Source organism: Ochlerotatus camptorhynchus, unplaced genomic scaffold, assembly GCF_037179485.1.
Source record: "Ochlerotatus camptorhynchus isolate MF236.1 unplaced genomic scaffold, CSIRO-AGI_Acam_v1.1 ptg000334l, whole genome shotgun sequence".
NCBI classification, from domain to species: domain Eukaryota; kingdom Metazoa; phylum Arthropoda; class Insecta; order Diptera; family Culicidae; genus Ochlerotatus; species Ochlerotatus camptorhynchus.
This window is the reverse complement of record NW_027040822.1, coordinates 810,176-823,564: the sequence shown is the minus strand read 5'-3', so window position 1 is coordinate 823,564 and position 13,389 is coordinate 810,176. Positions and strand designations below refer to the sequence as shown.

At 40.7% G+C, this 13,389-nt stretch overlaps 1 protein-coding gene across 4 annotated transcripts in view; it reads right to left on the bottom strand.

Annotated features, from left to right (window-relative positions):
* Positions 1–3,196: 3,196 nt before the first annotated feature.
* pdm3 (pou domain motif 3) overlaps positions 3,197–13,389 on the bottom strand; it is a 265,904-nt gene continuing 255,711 nt past the window's right edge. Inside the window, exons 7-12 of one of the 4 annotated variants that reach the window (XM_065230869.1) lie at positions 6,860–7,040; positions 6,158–6,214; positions 5,188–5,271; positions 4,890–5,038; positions 4,722–4,816; positions 3,199–4,225 (exon numbers count right to left, since the gene is read on the bottom strand). In XM_065230869.1, the coding sequence (XP_065086941.1) occupies positions 4,208–4,225; positions 4,722–4,816; positions 4,890–5,038; positions 5,188–5,271; positions 6,158–6,214; positions 6,860–7,040 (584 nt within the window). In that variant the 3' untranslated portion in view covers positions 3,199–4,207. Of the gene's footprint in view, positions 4,817–4,889; positions 5,039–5,187; positions 5,272–6,157; positions 6,215–6,859; positions 7,041–13,389 lie in introns of all 4 variants that reach the window. The other 3 variants (XM_065230871.1, XM_065230868.1, XM_065230870.1) reach the window with 3 other exon arrangements.

Here is a 13,389-nt window from a genome sequence, read left to right as displayed (position 1 = left end):
ACGGCAGCAGCGGTATGTACCGGTACAGTAAACAACGCGATTAGGCTACATGACACATATTACACGAAATTATGAACACAGAACAACACGCACATAATACAGAAAGTGGCGAATAAATGCGTTTAAAGAAAAGTGAAAGTTCTTCGTTTTTGTATCGCGAAACCCTCTGATTACCCGATAGCTAGTCGACCCTGGGTGTTCCGGAGTTCGCCTGAGTCGACCGGGTGCTGTATGTTTGATCTCCGAGTAGGTAGTTGGTGAGTGCTGAGTTCTTACATTAGTTATAAGGGAACATGGCACGATTCTCGAACTTATTAGGTTTTACAACGGAGTAAACAACGTATCCTTAGCAACGATTCGCAGTACGTCAACGCTCGACAGTGATGCCATTTTATAATACTGTCAACGTGTGCCTTAACTAGCTGAACCCCTTGCCTTTTCAACCTGAAAAACTTTGTGGAAGACACCAGGATGCGTTACGATTTTTATCCAGCAAAAGCCAACGAATTAACCAATATTATATAACAAAAATTCGCACTTTTATAATGTTCATATAGCGGCGCCGGTGGTGTAGTCGTACGCGTGATTACCTCTCACCCCAGCAGGCCTGGGTTCAATCCCAGTCGGCGCTGCCGGGATGTACTAAGGCATGATCACTAGACTGATGCAAAATTTGACTTTTTCGCTCCACAGTGCTTAAATGGTTTAAAATCAGGTCCTGATTAGCCTCCCAAAGTTACAACTCAATTGGTTGGAAACAGGCTTCGCACAAGCCATTTGAAGATTACATGTAAATTAATATAGGAAATCTAAACTTTTTTGTTCATTGCCTTCTAGTCTTTTTCCATATTGAGCTTCGAAACAGTTCGATAGCCATTCTTATAGAAAATATTCACAGCTACAACATTACTTAAGATTGTTTCTATGTAAAACGAGACAGGAAAAAGTTATTAATTATTTAAGAGATTGGTAAACTTATGACATGATCAAGCAGCTGCTCTGTAGGCAACACTGTATTTTGCAGTGTGACATAGTAGCCATGATTTTTGTGTCCTATTCAACGCCCCAGAAACACCAATGTTGCCTGCTGAGCAGTTGATTGAACATGATCATAAGACATCAGCGCATGGAACCATTGATAACTTTCGATCCTTGCATTTAATCAAAAAATAGTCTTCAACAAAGTTGTAGCTGGAAAAATTACCTACAAGTACAGTTTAAAGTTTTTGAAGCAGACCGATATGGTGAATTATTAGATAGACATGAACAAAAATCTTGGTTTCACCATAGTAATTCCCATACAAACTTCAAATGGTTTGTGCCATCTCAGTTTCTCACCAAATAGGTTCAAATTTTGAGAAGTTAGACAGGATCCGATTTGGAATCGTTTAAGTATAGTGAAGCGAAAGTTTCAAATTTTGCATCACTCTAGTGATCACGCCTTCCTTCGAAAGGGAAGCAAAGCCATTGGTCCCTGGTTCATGAGTTGATGGGTCGATAGATAGAGTCCAGGTGTGGGAGCTGCCTCCCGGGCGTCAGTAGCATTGGGCGTAGCACGGAAAACAAGATCGACGGAAAAAAAACAAGGAGAAAAAAAAACAATAAGGTGATCCAAGAGACGTTTCTCAGTGGAACTGACAGCTAGAAATCTAGAGTGTGTGAGTGATCTGGTGTAAATGGTGCTGAATGTAAACATAAACAAAGCAGAAATTCATATGAGAATAAACTGCCAGTTCTACTGTGATCTGTCAAAAGTTCTTGGATAGAAGTCTCATGGATAGCCTTATAGGAAACTGCACCGTCGGGTTAACCTCACTTTTTTGACATTTGGCATTGGTTTGTTCACATGGACTTAGAAAAAAATTGAAAAGTTTATTAAATGTTTTTTTTTTTAAGATTTTTTGGAGAGGAATATTTTTCAAACGAACATAGTCGGATATCATATCTTTTAATTCTTTTTATTTGAAACCTCAAATCCTCTTGAATCGAGTAACAAGCAGAGGTAAACAAACCACCACTGGATGTCAAACTGATGAATGACGTCAGCGTGCAGCATCCTATTGTTCATAACGCTAATTTCTTCTTTTCCTTTTGGATCAACAGAGAATGGAATGTTAATTTGAACATCTGTGCAAACTTTCAGCAAAATCGGTGATGATTTAGAGGTGCTTCAAGTTAATTTTATGTTTTTCAGGTAATTTACTGCTTATAATATTTGTGTGGCGAGATTGAAACAACGAAAACTGCTGTAACAACTTTCATAGCGAAGCTTATGTGTTATCTACCAATTTTGTCACTAGAGGTTGACTATTCAAAGTGATTTTATTGAAGTTTGACTTAGTTTCATGCTCGAAGATAACTTAAAAAGTGAAGAATTTTAAAGTATTTGTTCTACGAACTTTTCACCCATATGATATAAAAATGTGTAGTCTACGGCATAGTGTTCCTTATACTGTTCTAGAAATTTATTTCAAACATAGTTTTCGTGTAGATTCCACAGATTGAGAGATAAAAATCAGAAAAGAGACCGTTATAACTAAAATTCACAAGACAACAGAGCCAATAAAAATTTCAATTAGATTGACAGAACATAGTTGCATTGCTTTTCAATGACGACCGATGACTGTTTCATTGATCGATGTTTTTTTTTTGAAATATGAATCCTCAGTAGACGTGTTTTTTATCAATGGCAAGTGTCACTCGAGCCATTTTCAGCAAAATCGGTGATGATTTAGAGGTGCTTCAACTCTAAATCATCACAGATTTTTCTGAAAATTTGCACAGAAGTTCAAATTAACATGATGAACAGTAATCACGGTTGACCCGGTGCATCCCGAACATTTCTGTTAAAATGAACAGGTCTAGTATTTATCGAAGTAGTATTTGAAATGTCTGGATGAACGAGTCAACCGCTATTAGGTGCACTACGGTATTTAATTTTTTTTTGCAATTAAATGTACCGTTTCTACTATAGCATTAATTGAACTGTTACATTAGCTTCTATTGCTTTTTCGCTTTGTATCATGTGTTCTTTGCTCCTCAGTATCGTCCCTCCCCGGTGGGTTCTTGATGAGTGCTCCATTTTCCAATGTTTAACATTAACATTTGAAATGAGTTCGAAGAATAAACAAAATCCCGTGTTACTTCATAAAGTTTTATTTATCGAATTTCATATTCCATACAGCTAAATATCCACAGGTTTACTCCATAAAACTAACCCCCCATTCCCCAATAGTGCATCGCCGTTTCACCTCATACTCATTCATTTTTTTTTTCTCTACTTGGTAAATGCAATTTCAAGTGTGAGTGTGTTTGTGTGAGTTCAACTTTTGTTTTCCTTTGAAAGTTTACTGTGTCTCTTTTACTTCTCATATAATAATATTCATATTTTACATATCACATTGAATATGCTTCCTTCGATACTGGATACTAAACACTCATCTTAAACATCTAAATCTATGAGGCGCGTTTTTTGTTTATGTTTAATTGTGTTTCTTTCCATATTTACTCTCTAAATATTTTACAGGAGACGAATTTACATCGGTTTCAGTGATAACAGCAATCATTTTTGTTTTAAATCTACTGACTATGTGCAGGGCTGGTCTAATTTTCGGATATGAGCCGCTTAGTTTCTTCTATTTTATGATTTTTTGTTACTAGCTGCTGCTGCTGCTGATAAATTCCTATCACGATGAGGTGAACTTTGACGATCATAAATCAAGGTGCAATTACAAAAGCTACCATTTCTGTTTTGTTTTTTTTTTGCTAATTGTTATCACACATACACACGAGCACTGGACACAGGTGGCCGACGAAAAGAACGGTGAATTTCGAAAAAGGGACTTGCCAATTGAAGAGACCGGTTTGGTTTGTTTGGTAATTTTGTATTTTTTTGCCAATTTATTTCCATTTTTATTTTATCCTATTCATATCGAGTTTGTTTGCTCTCTGACTCACTATACATAAATTTCTCATTACAAATGGGACTTTGTTTATTATTTTATTTTAGAAATAATTCACTTGTTTTTTTTGTTTTGTATACATGTGATTTGAAACTGTCGCTTATCCATGTGTCTTCTTTTGAAAACTGAAGTTACAGTATATGGCTTTTTTGAATTTCTGACAATTGCAACTAAAAACTATGGCACGATCAGCTGACGTAGATGAAGATATTTTGGCACCTTTCTTGAGTCCGAAACAACATTGTTTACTGAGTAATTTTCAACTGTTTAAACAAAGAAGATGTGGGAAAATTAGTAAACAAAATCTGATCAATATCGTTTAAGGTATGATTACTATGAAGAATGGTATTTCACCGTTCTCATAATCTACTACTATCTTTTGTTTTATTTTTATTTTTTTATATTATAAATGTTTTAGCATCATCTGTTTATAACTCTTATACTTAATTTCATAGGAACTTTGGTTGCATCATTTCTAACTCAATTGAAAACTAGTTGAAAGTACGTTTTTACTGCTTAATTGAACTAATAAAGTGATGAATATTGATCTGTTTTTTTTTTGTTTCTTAAAATAAATAGCAACTCTAATGTTTCAATCAATAAATTCTACTAAAACTTCCAAATAGTTTAAGTTCAATGAAATCAATCAAATGGCACGTGTTTACAACAGAAGACAAAAAGACAAACAAAACAAAAATTGGCTTCCATGGAAGCTGCTTAAGAACTTTCCATTTTGAAATTTTTCGACATCATTCGTACCGTGTTTTTGAGCGCTTGGCGTTTGTTGCAGAACCAGATCCGAATCACCTCGCGCTCGTAGCCAAGCTGGTGGGCCAATCCGGTGATTTCCGTTCCTTAAAAAAAATGGGAATGTAATTGAAACTTCAATTCGCTCAACTCCAAGCAATCGTTCCAGCAGTTGCTTACCTGACGGATGAGTATTCCGCTCGAAATGTCCATTTAGCAATTCCAACGCCTGAGGCGTAAAAGAGGTACGTCTTTTCCGCTTCTTCGATGGTTCCACACCGATAAAATCGGTCAAATGGTTCTGACCCGATTTGAACCTGGACGAGTGACTGCAAAACAGAGATAAATATTCATTCAAAATAGAATCCACAGTGTGTGGGGTGCGGCGCAGTAGGCGCAGCCTGATTTGAAATTCACATTGAAATTGATTTAACAACAGCTTGCTTAGATGACATATTTGCAAAACAAACAAACGTACCTTTCCTCGGCCTCCTTCATCCAGCGCTCCAGGACGGGTTTGATCTTTTGTGCACTTTTGGGAGTAATGTCTAACTTTTCAAACCTTTAGTTTAGTTTCCCAGCCGATGAACGTACATGGGGTATGGGGTGCGATATACCACAGATGTAGGTGTGAGTAAGTATAATTACGTTTGTATGTGATTGCGAATGTGGTTGGTTTCAAAATGTTCAACAAATGAAAGGAAGAAAGAACAAGACGAAAATACATTAGGAGAAAAAGTTCAATCAAATGAGGAATCTTGTCGAATCAGCGATGGTTTCGCTACTTCCAATCAAACAAAAAGCAACCTGTCAATTTTGGAAAAATTTGCAGACGTGTTCTAAAGAGGGAAGAATTTGCCAGGACATTGATTTAGAAATCAATTTTAGATTGCGTCAATTTTGATAACTTAAAATAAACACAAAACAAATGATAAAGCAAACAATGCCCTGGCCAATTCATTGGATGATGAACATAAAAGTGCAAATGTAGCAAACCAAAAGAGAAAAAAAAACTAAATCCTTATAAATAATCGTAGGCTTTGTTAGGGTAGATTATTTCACACCGCATGCTAGTGAAGATGATACCCACCTGGATTCGTATCGAACGCATCAACACTGGAAAACTTTTGACTAGAACACTAATTTAGCAATGCACCCCCGTTTGCATTCGACAGAGTTGGATTAATGCCATGCAGACACGATTCGGAGGATTAGTCTTACCTTACCGTTAAGCTACTGAATTTTGATTCCATAGATGATATAAAACGTAATACCAAGCGAAACTGAAAGCCAATAAAAGTAGCACAAACCGAAAAGCAAGCAAAACCAAAACAAACAAACAAACAAACAAACAAACAGAATAACATCAACAACAACCATCTCTTCTACATAACTATAAGGATTAAGAATGGAAAACCGAAAAAAGTAAGAGTTGACAAAATACATACATTTGCTGCTGCTGGGATGAGAGCTGAGCTGCACAGTACATCTGAGCGGCGAGGGCGCTGCACGTACCCCCACATCAGAAAATTTGCATTTTGGCACAGTGGCACACACAGAAGTTGGCACGTTGGCGATGGTGGTGACCATGGTGATGGGCGGTGAAGTTGGTGGTGACGTAGCAGTTTGCATTCGTAAACGGGATAAAAATATGATGGAGCAAGGTATGTGTGTGTGTGTGCCGGTACGTGTGATTGCGAATACGGTGACAACGAGAAAATACAAACGTTGTCCGAAAAAAGATGAGCGAAAGAAAGAAAAACGATAAATTAATCCGCTATTCCATTGATTATGAATAATGATTAACGTAAATGAAACATAAACAAGGAAGAACAATGTCCTGGCACCGTTTTTCTCATTCTGTCTCACTTTGCAATGGCCTTATCCATCCGAATTTTGCATAGAGCTATCCAATTTTTCTTCACTTTCACCTGTGATTTTCTGCTGGCTGCTTCGCTCTCTCCTTCTCCTCCCTCACTGAGATAATTTTAATTATTCTCTGGTTCGTAATTTACGGACCTTGTGGTGATTTAATCAAATGAGGACGAAAAATATGCAAATTGCGAAGGAGAAGGAGCGAACGGGCCACCAAAACTTTCAAGCGAAACAAGAGTAGGCGGAGTGAAAAGTGATTTTCACGGAGCGTTTACCTGCAGATGGCACTCTGGCTGTATGCCGGTCCCTCGGTAACGGACAGCGCCTGGCCTACTTGGGTTTGCGTGAGGCCCAGCGAAAGGCGCCGCAGCTTGAAGGCTTTCGCAAATTCCTTGATGTCGTCCAGGTCGATTCCGTCGACAACGTTGCAGTTGGTTTGGTTGATTGTTAGTTCATCTGGTTAAGGTGGGGGAAAAGTGAGAGGTTAATTAATGTTCGTAGATGTTTGGAAAATGACTGCATTTGTGGATGAAGTGTGTTGCTATGTTTCTTCAATGTAAGTGTGTTATGCCTTGTTGATAATTGAGAAAGGAAATTATCCTCGATCTCCCAGAATAAATCTATTAATAATGTTGTCGAATATTCTAATAAACAACAAAAGAGGTTGTATCCAACACACGACCGTAGATTTGACGTTGGATTACGTTCTCGGTAAAAATTTTCAGTGACTGTGTTAGGAAATCTACTTTTTCCCATTACGCAAACGCTTCGTTTTCTGATGGCAAAATTACGCATTTTCTTGCACAAAACGCATGGAATTCTTGGTTTATAAAAAAAGCAAAAATTGATTGGAGGAATATTTTGCTAAAATTTTCCAATCGCGAGATATTCACGATCAATCATATAAATTCGATTTTTTTTTATGTAGGATTACGTCTTTCGGCAACATATTGGGGGTGCAATTTCAAAAAACCAAAATCGACCGCGTTACGAAAAGTGGTCAGACTTTGACCACTTATTACTCTATCAATAGCGGATGGATTTTAATTCTAAACAAACCAATCGATTAGAAATTTTTCCACAAATCTGCTTACTGTATCTAGGTCACTATTGAAAATTGCACAAATGTTCAAGTTTTGCAATGGTGATTAAAAATATCATCGATTGCCTACAAAAAGCGCTTCCTCTAATACAGTCGCCGAATATTGATATCGAGGACGTAATTTTACGTCAAATCTACGGTCATGTCTTGGGTACAACCTCTTACTTTTTGCTTTTTTCTAGTGTCCTGGAGAAAACCCTACCTTAACACGAAATGTTTCTGGTTATTTGACAAGGTCATGTGCTATTCAGTCATTGCGGGAATTTGTATGTACTCCTTCAATACCACTCCGGGTAATTTGGCCGAATGCCATATGGCCGAATGACTAGGCACGACTATCGAACAGGTGCATTCCATGAAAGACTTAGGCGTTTTTCTAGACTCAAAGCTGACATACTTACACCATATATCGTATGTCGTCGACAAAGCGTCCAGAACTCTTGGCTTTGTCTTCAAGATTACTAAAAACTTCACAGACACTTACTGCTTGAAATCGCTCTATTGCGCTCTCGAACGATCTACGTTGGAATACTGCTCTGTGGTCTAGAGCCTGATCTAAAATAATGGGGCCGAGCGAATTGAATCTGTCTTCTTCTTCTTGTTGTTCGCATTTCAAGCTTATTGCTTAGCGCATATTAGCTTATTGCGTGCTCTCAACTTAGTGTTCTAAATGCACTTCCACGGTTATTAATTGAGAGCTTTCGATGCCAATACCAATGCATGAATTTGTATATTGTGTGGCAAGCACAATGATGCTCTATGCCAAGGGAAGTCGAGAAAATTTCCAACCCGATAGATTCCCTCGACCGGACCGGGAATCGAACCCGCCGCCTCCGGCTTGATAATACCGTGCCTTTACTGACTAGGCTATGAGGCCCCTTGAATATGTGCAACGACGTTTTCTTCGCTTCGCGCTCCAAAAGCTGCCTTGGAGATACCCACTTCGTGTTCCAAGCTACGAGAATCGTTGCCAATTGATCAATGTCGAGCCCTTACGTATCCGAAGAGATGTTTTCAGAGCCTTAACCGTCGCCGATACTCTGCAAGGAAGAATCAACTGCGAAGCAATTCTGCAACAAGTGAACATTAATGTTCAACCTCGATCACTACACAACAGAGGTGGGCAAAACAGCTCATCTGGCTCAGTGGATCAAATTCATCCAGCTCAATAAAAGGAGTCGATTCTTTTGAACAGCTCTTCAGCTCACATTGAAATTATAGAAATTATGACACAAATTCAAAATCGGAAAATTAATTAGTGGTTTCAGTGCTTAAAACCGTAAAAGTAGTCTAACCTTATAAATCCGTACCTTACAATAAGGCTCTACTTTTCAATGTAAAACGCCACTAACGCAACAACTGATCAACCATCGCGTAAACCAAAATGCGCGCAAAATGTGCCAAAAACATATCAGTAAAAACAAAAAAATGTATGCGAGAGCTACACCTATGTCACACACGATGATATGGTTCACATCGTGGCACAGGATGTTACGCCTTTACTCAAGCTATGTAATCCAGTCTACATACAGATTTTAGATTACAGAGCTGGACGGGTTCGAGAGCTGGACGGGTCCGAGAGTTGTAAACCTAAACAGCTCCCAGTGTCGAGTAGATGATTCAGATCCGGAGCTGAGCTGATAGGCTGGAGAGCTGCATTTCGCTTTTTGGTTATTTGCTTTTATGCGGATCTTCTGCTCCCCCAGATAATGATGGGAAGAGAGGTGAAAGCACATGTGCTGAAGGAATAACATCAGCAATAAGAGCCGGGTACATGAATAAATTGGATAAAACCAGTAGAAAATTAACATCGTATAGCACATGTGATTATGTCTCTCTCTCTTCCAAACAGCCGCTTCGAAGTTTGCTTTTACCATTGGTGCTGACGTCACTATTATTAGGCACATGGTGCATTACGTGCGCGATTTGGTTTACGGGGTGACTGGTTTGAATGGTCTAGACTTGTGATATCAGTGATCTTATGAGCTGCGGTTCCTAAAAAACGAACTCTCTCCTAGTCCAGATGGAATTCCGGCAGTGGTGTTCTGTCGTTTCTCAGCTGCCTTAGCAGAACCTTTAGCAGCCATATTTAATGCAGTTTTTGAGCAAGGAAAATTTCCAACATTGTGGAAGCAGTCGTATGTGTTTCCTGTTTTCAAAGCTGGCAATAAACGGGATATTAAGAACTATCGAGGTATCACCAGTTTTTCGGCAGCGTCCAATCATTTGAGAATTGTTTGAGATCATCTTGAGCGAATTTGTCCTGAATCGCTCGAAGAACTACATTTCAACTGAACAGCATGGATTTATTCCCGGTAGATCGGCAGCTACTAACCTTTTGGATTTCACCAATACATGCATCACTGCGATGGAGGATAAGGCACAAGTCGACGTCATATATACTGACCTGACAGCCGCATTCGACAAAATCGACCAGAAGGTTTTGTTATGCAAGCTTTCCCAACACGGAGCGTCTGAGCAACTTAGGTCGTGGTTACATTCCTACTTGACTGGATGAACTCTTCGAGTACGCAGTCGTACTTCAGAGGTGCTGGTAAAAGTAGGAGAGACACTAGATCGCAGTCGATCTAGTGTCTCTCCTACTTTTACCAGCACCTCTGAAGTACCTCAGGGAAGTAACATGGGTCCACTTTTGTTTACGTTATTCTTCAACGATGTAGCAGCTTTGTTGGGAGTTAAATGTAAGCTCGTTTATGCAGATGATCTTAAGCTATATCACTCGATTGAGGTTTGTCATCGTCTTCAAGCTCTGCTAGATTCGTTTTGCAGATAGGTGCCGTCGCAATAAGCTCATCATCATCGTTCCAAAAGGTGCAGTGATGACGTTTCATCGCTCTAAGATAAGGCTCAAACGAATTAACTTGACAGAGCCGAGGATTCTTCGTCACTATACAATACATCTTAAAACTATAGTCAAAAGGTACAACACAATAAACACTTTATCTTCCACTATCCAAAAAGCCTCCTCCATCAGAACTGGAGCCGCTTACAGTGGTTTCATTATATGGCAGTTACGCCAACGGGGGACAGAGCGCTTCCATTGCAGCAATGGACGCAAAACGTGGTCAGCACTCACACACTCATCACTAAACGGTTGCTTTCCAAAGTCGACGACGCATCGACCGAAAGAACTGATGATGAAGAACAATGAGGAGGACCACACAATGGTTGCTGCCGAGAAAACAGACGATCGCGTGGCACACATCGAGAGTGGCCTGCTTTTGTCGACAGCCTAGTGAACACTGAGAACGTTTGACTGATCTTGGTGTTCTTTTGGACCCAAAGTTGACCTTCAATCTTCAATATTCCTCGATCATCTCTAAGGCGAATCGTTAACTGGGATTTCGAAGATTGCACGAGATTTCAAAGACCCTCACTGCTTGAAGGCACTATATTGCTCTTTAGTTCGGCCCATACTTAAGAATGCATCTGTGGTCTGGTCTCCATATGAGCTAGTGTGGAATCTCCGAATAGAACGTGTTCAGAAAAGAATTTTGTGGATGGCTTTGCGCAGCCTGCCGTGGCGCGATCCAATGAATTTACCACCTTATGCAGACCGATGCATGATATTGGAGCTGGACACATTGGAACACAGGAGAAAAATGCAACAAGCCTTATTTGTAGCGAAACTTTTAAATGGCGATGTGGGCGACTGCTTTCGCAATTAAACTTCCATGTTCCTTAAAGGATCTTGTGGCAATCATCCTTAGTATAACCAAGATTCCATCGGACTGCATATGGATACCATGAGCCAATGTCTGCGATGATTCGGGCATTCTCCGCTGTGGAAGAAGTATTTGAATTCGGAGAAACATCGAACAAATTTCAAAACCAATTGAGAAGATTGTGAATATTTTCGTAATCTGTTTATCTGTTGCTTTTTGGTGCATTGTCTAAGTTTTATTCATTAAGACAACTACTGTCAGATGAATTACAATAAATAAATAAAATAATAAATACTGTTACGCATTTGACCACAACAGTTTGGTTGCTGGGTAAATTATCAAAGAGCTTTGGGGGTGATGTGGCTGGCAGCAAGGCGAGCGAACATTCAATGAAAATTAACTCTTAGTAGGGTGTTCAACACAGGCGATGGTCCCAGTCAACATTCACTGCTTGATCGTCAAGCAGTCCAGTCCGGTTTCGTCCGATCTCTCTCTTGAGTATTAGTTTTGTGACAGTCCGTTCGCGTCTCCCTTTCGCGGTGATAAGTGAAACATCGTTCGATTCCAGTATCAGTCGGCCTCGAAAAAGCTGCTGTCCAACAACCGGTACGCCATTCTGGAAAATGGTGATGAACCGGAAATAAAGAAGAAGGAGAAACTACCACCCTTTTTTGTCAAGGGATTCCCGCCTGGACTTCGGGAAAACATCGAGTACTACATCGAGAAAGGCTTCTTGAAGTGCACCATGCGCCTGTGCTCTGAAGGCATCATGCTGATGGTACCAGCAAGGAAGGACTACAAGGCCGTTGAAGTGCTGCTGAAGCAGAAAAAATGGGAGTATTTCTCTCACGACATCGAGGAGGACAAGCCGCTCAAGGTGGTCGTGCGTGGTCTGCCCGATATGGAAATCGCCGCGCTGTCGGATGAGCTGAAGAAGAACGGCCTAAGGTCATCGCAAGTCTTCAGGATGAATCAGCACGACGCCTCCCGCAAGTACCGTGACCAGCTGTATTTGGTCCACCTCGAGCGAAACACAACGTGTTTGAAGGACCTGCAGTGTATTCGGGCGCTTTTCCACATCGTGGTTAAGTGGGAACGCTACCAACCTCGCCCCCGTAACGTCACCCAATACTCAAACTTCCTCATGTTTGGGCATGGGACCAAACATTGCCACATGGCTCATCGCTGCAACGAATGTGGCAAACAACACGAACCCGAAGAATGCGAGAGCATGGAGAACGCAGATCTACAATGCGCCAACTGTGGTGCAGCACATCGAGCTACCAGCAAGTCTTGTCCGAAGCGTGCGGAATTCATGGAAATCCGCAAAAGGTCCTCCACGCAGAACCAGCTGGGTCGGAAAAAGGTACCGGCACGCAATGAGCAGAATTTCCCCGCCATTAGCCAACGGCGTCCGATTCCGATTCTTCCGCCACTACCGCTCAACAACCGTATGGCTGCTGCTGCTGCATCGGTCCCGCCAACTGCTGAGGTGCCAAACCATCCGGCTAATCCGAGCCGGCAGTCCTTTGCGGCAACGGTTTCGTCCCCTCCCCCGGGTCTATCGTGGCGTCGAGATGATGCCCTACCATCGCATGAAAACGAAGAGCTACTCACAACAGAGGAACTTATTACCATCATGGCAGAAGCAATCATCATCAAGCGCTCCTGCAGAACCAGAACCGAGCAGATTCTTGCTGCATCACGTTTCATCGACAATTATGGACCGTGAAACCATCAAGATCGCCAACTGGAACGCTTGCTCGCTCAAGAGCAAAAGATCATCGAGTTCATTGACTTCCTCAGCAAACAAAACATCGACATTGCTGTTATCACCGAAACCCACCTGAAACCGGAGGTAAACGTCTGTCTTCCTGACTTCCGGCTTCTAAGACTAGATCGAACCAGCTCCGGGGGAGGAGGAGTTGCTATTGCTGTAAGGAGAAACATCTGCTGTCGGCTTCTGCCGAGCTTCCAGCTGAAAACCATCGAAGCTTTAGGGGTAGAAGTCTCCACT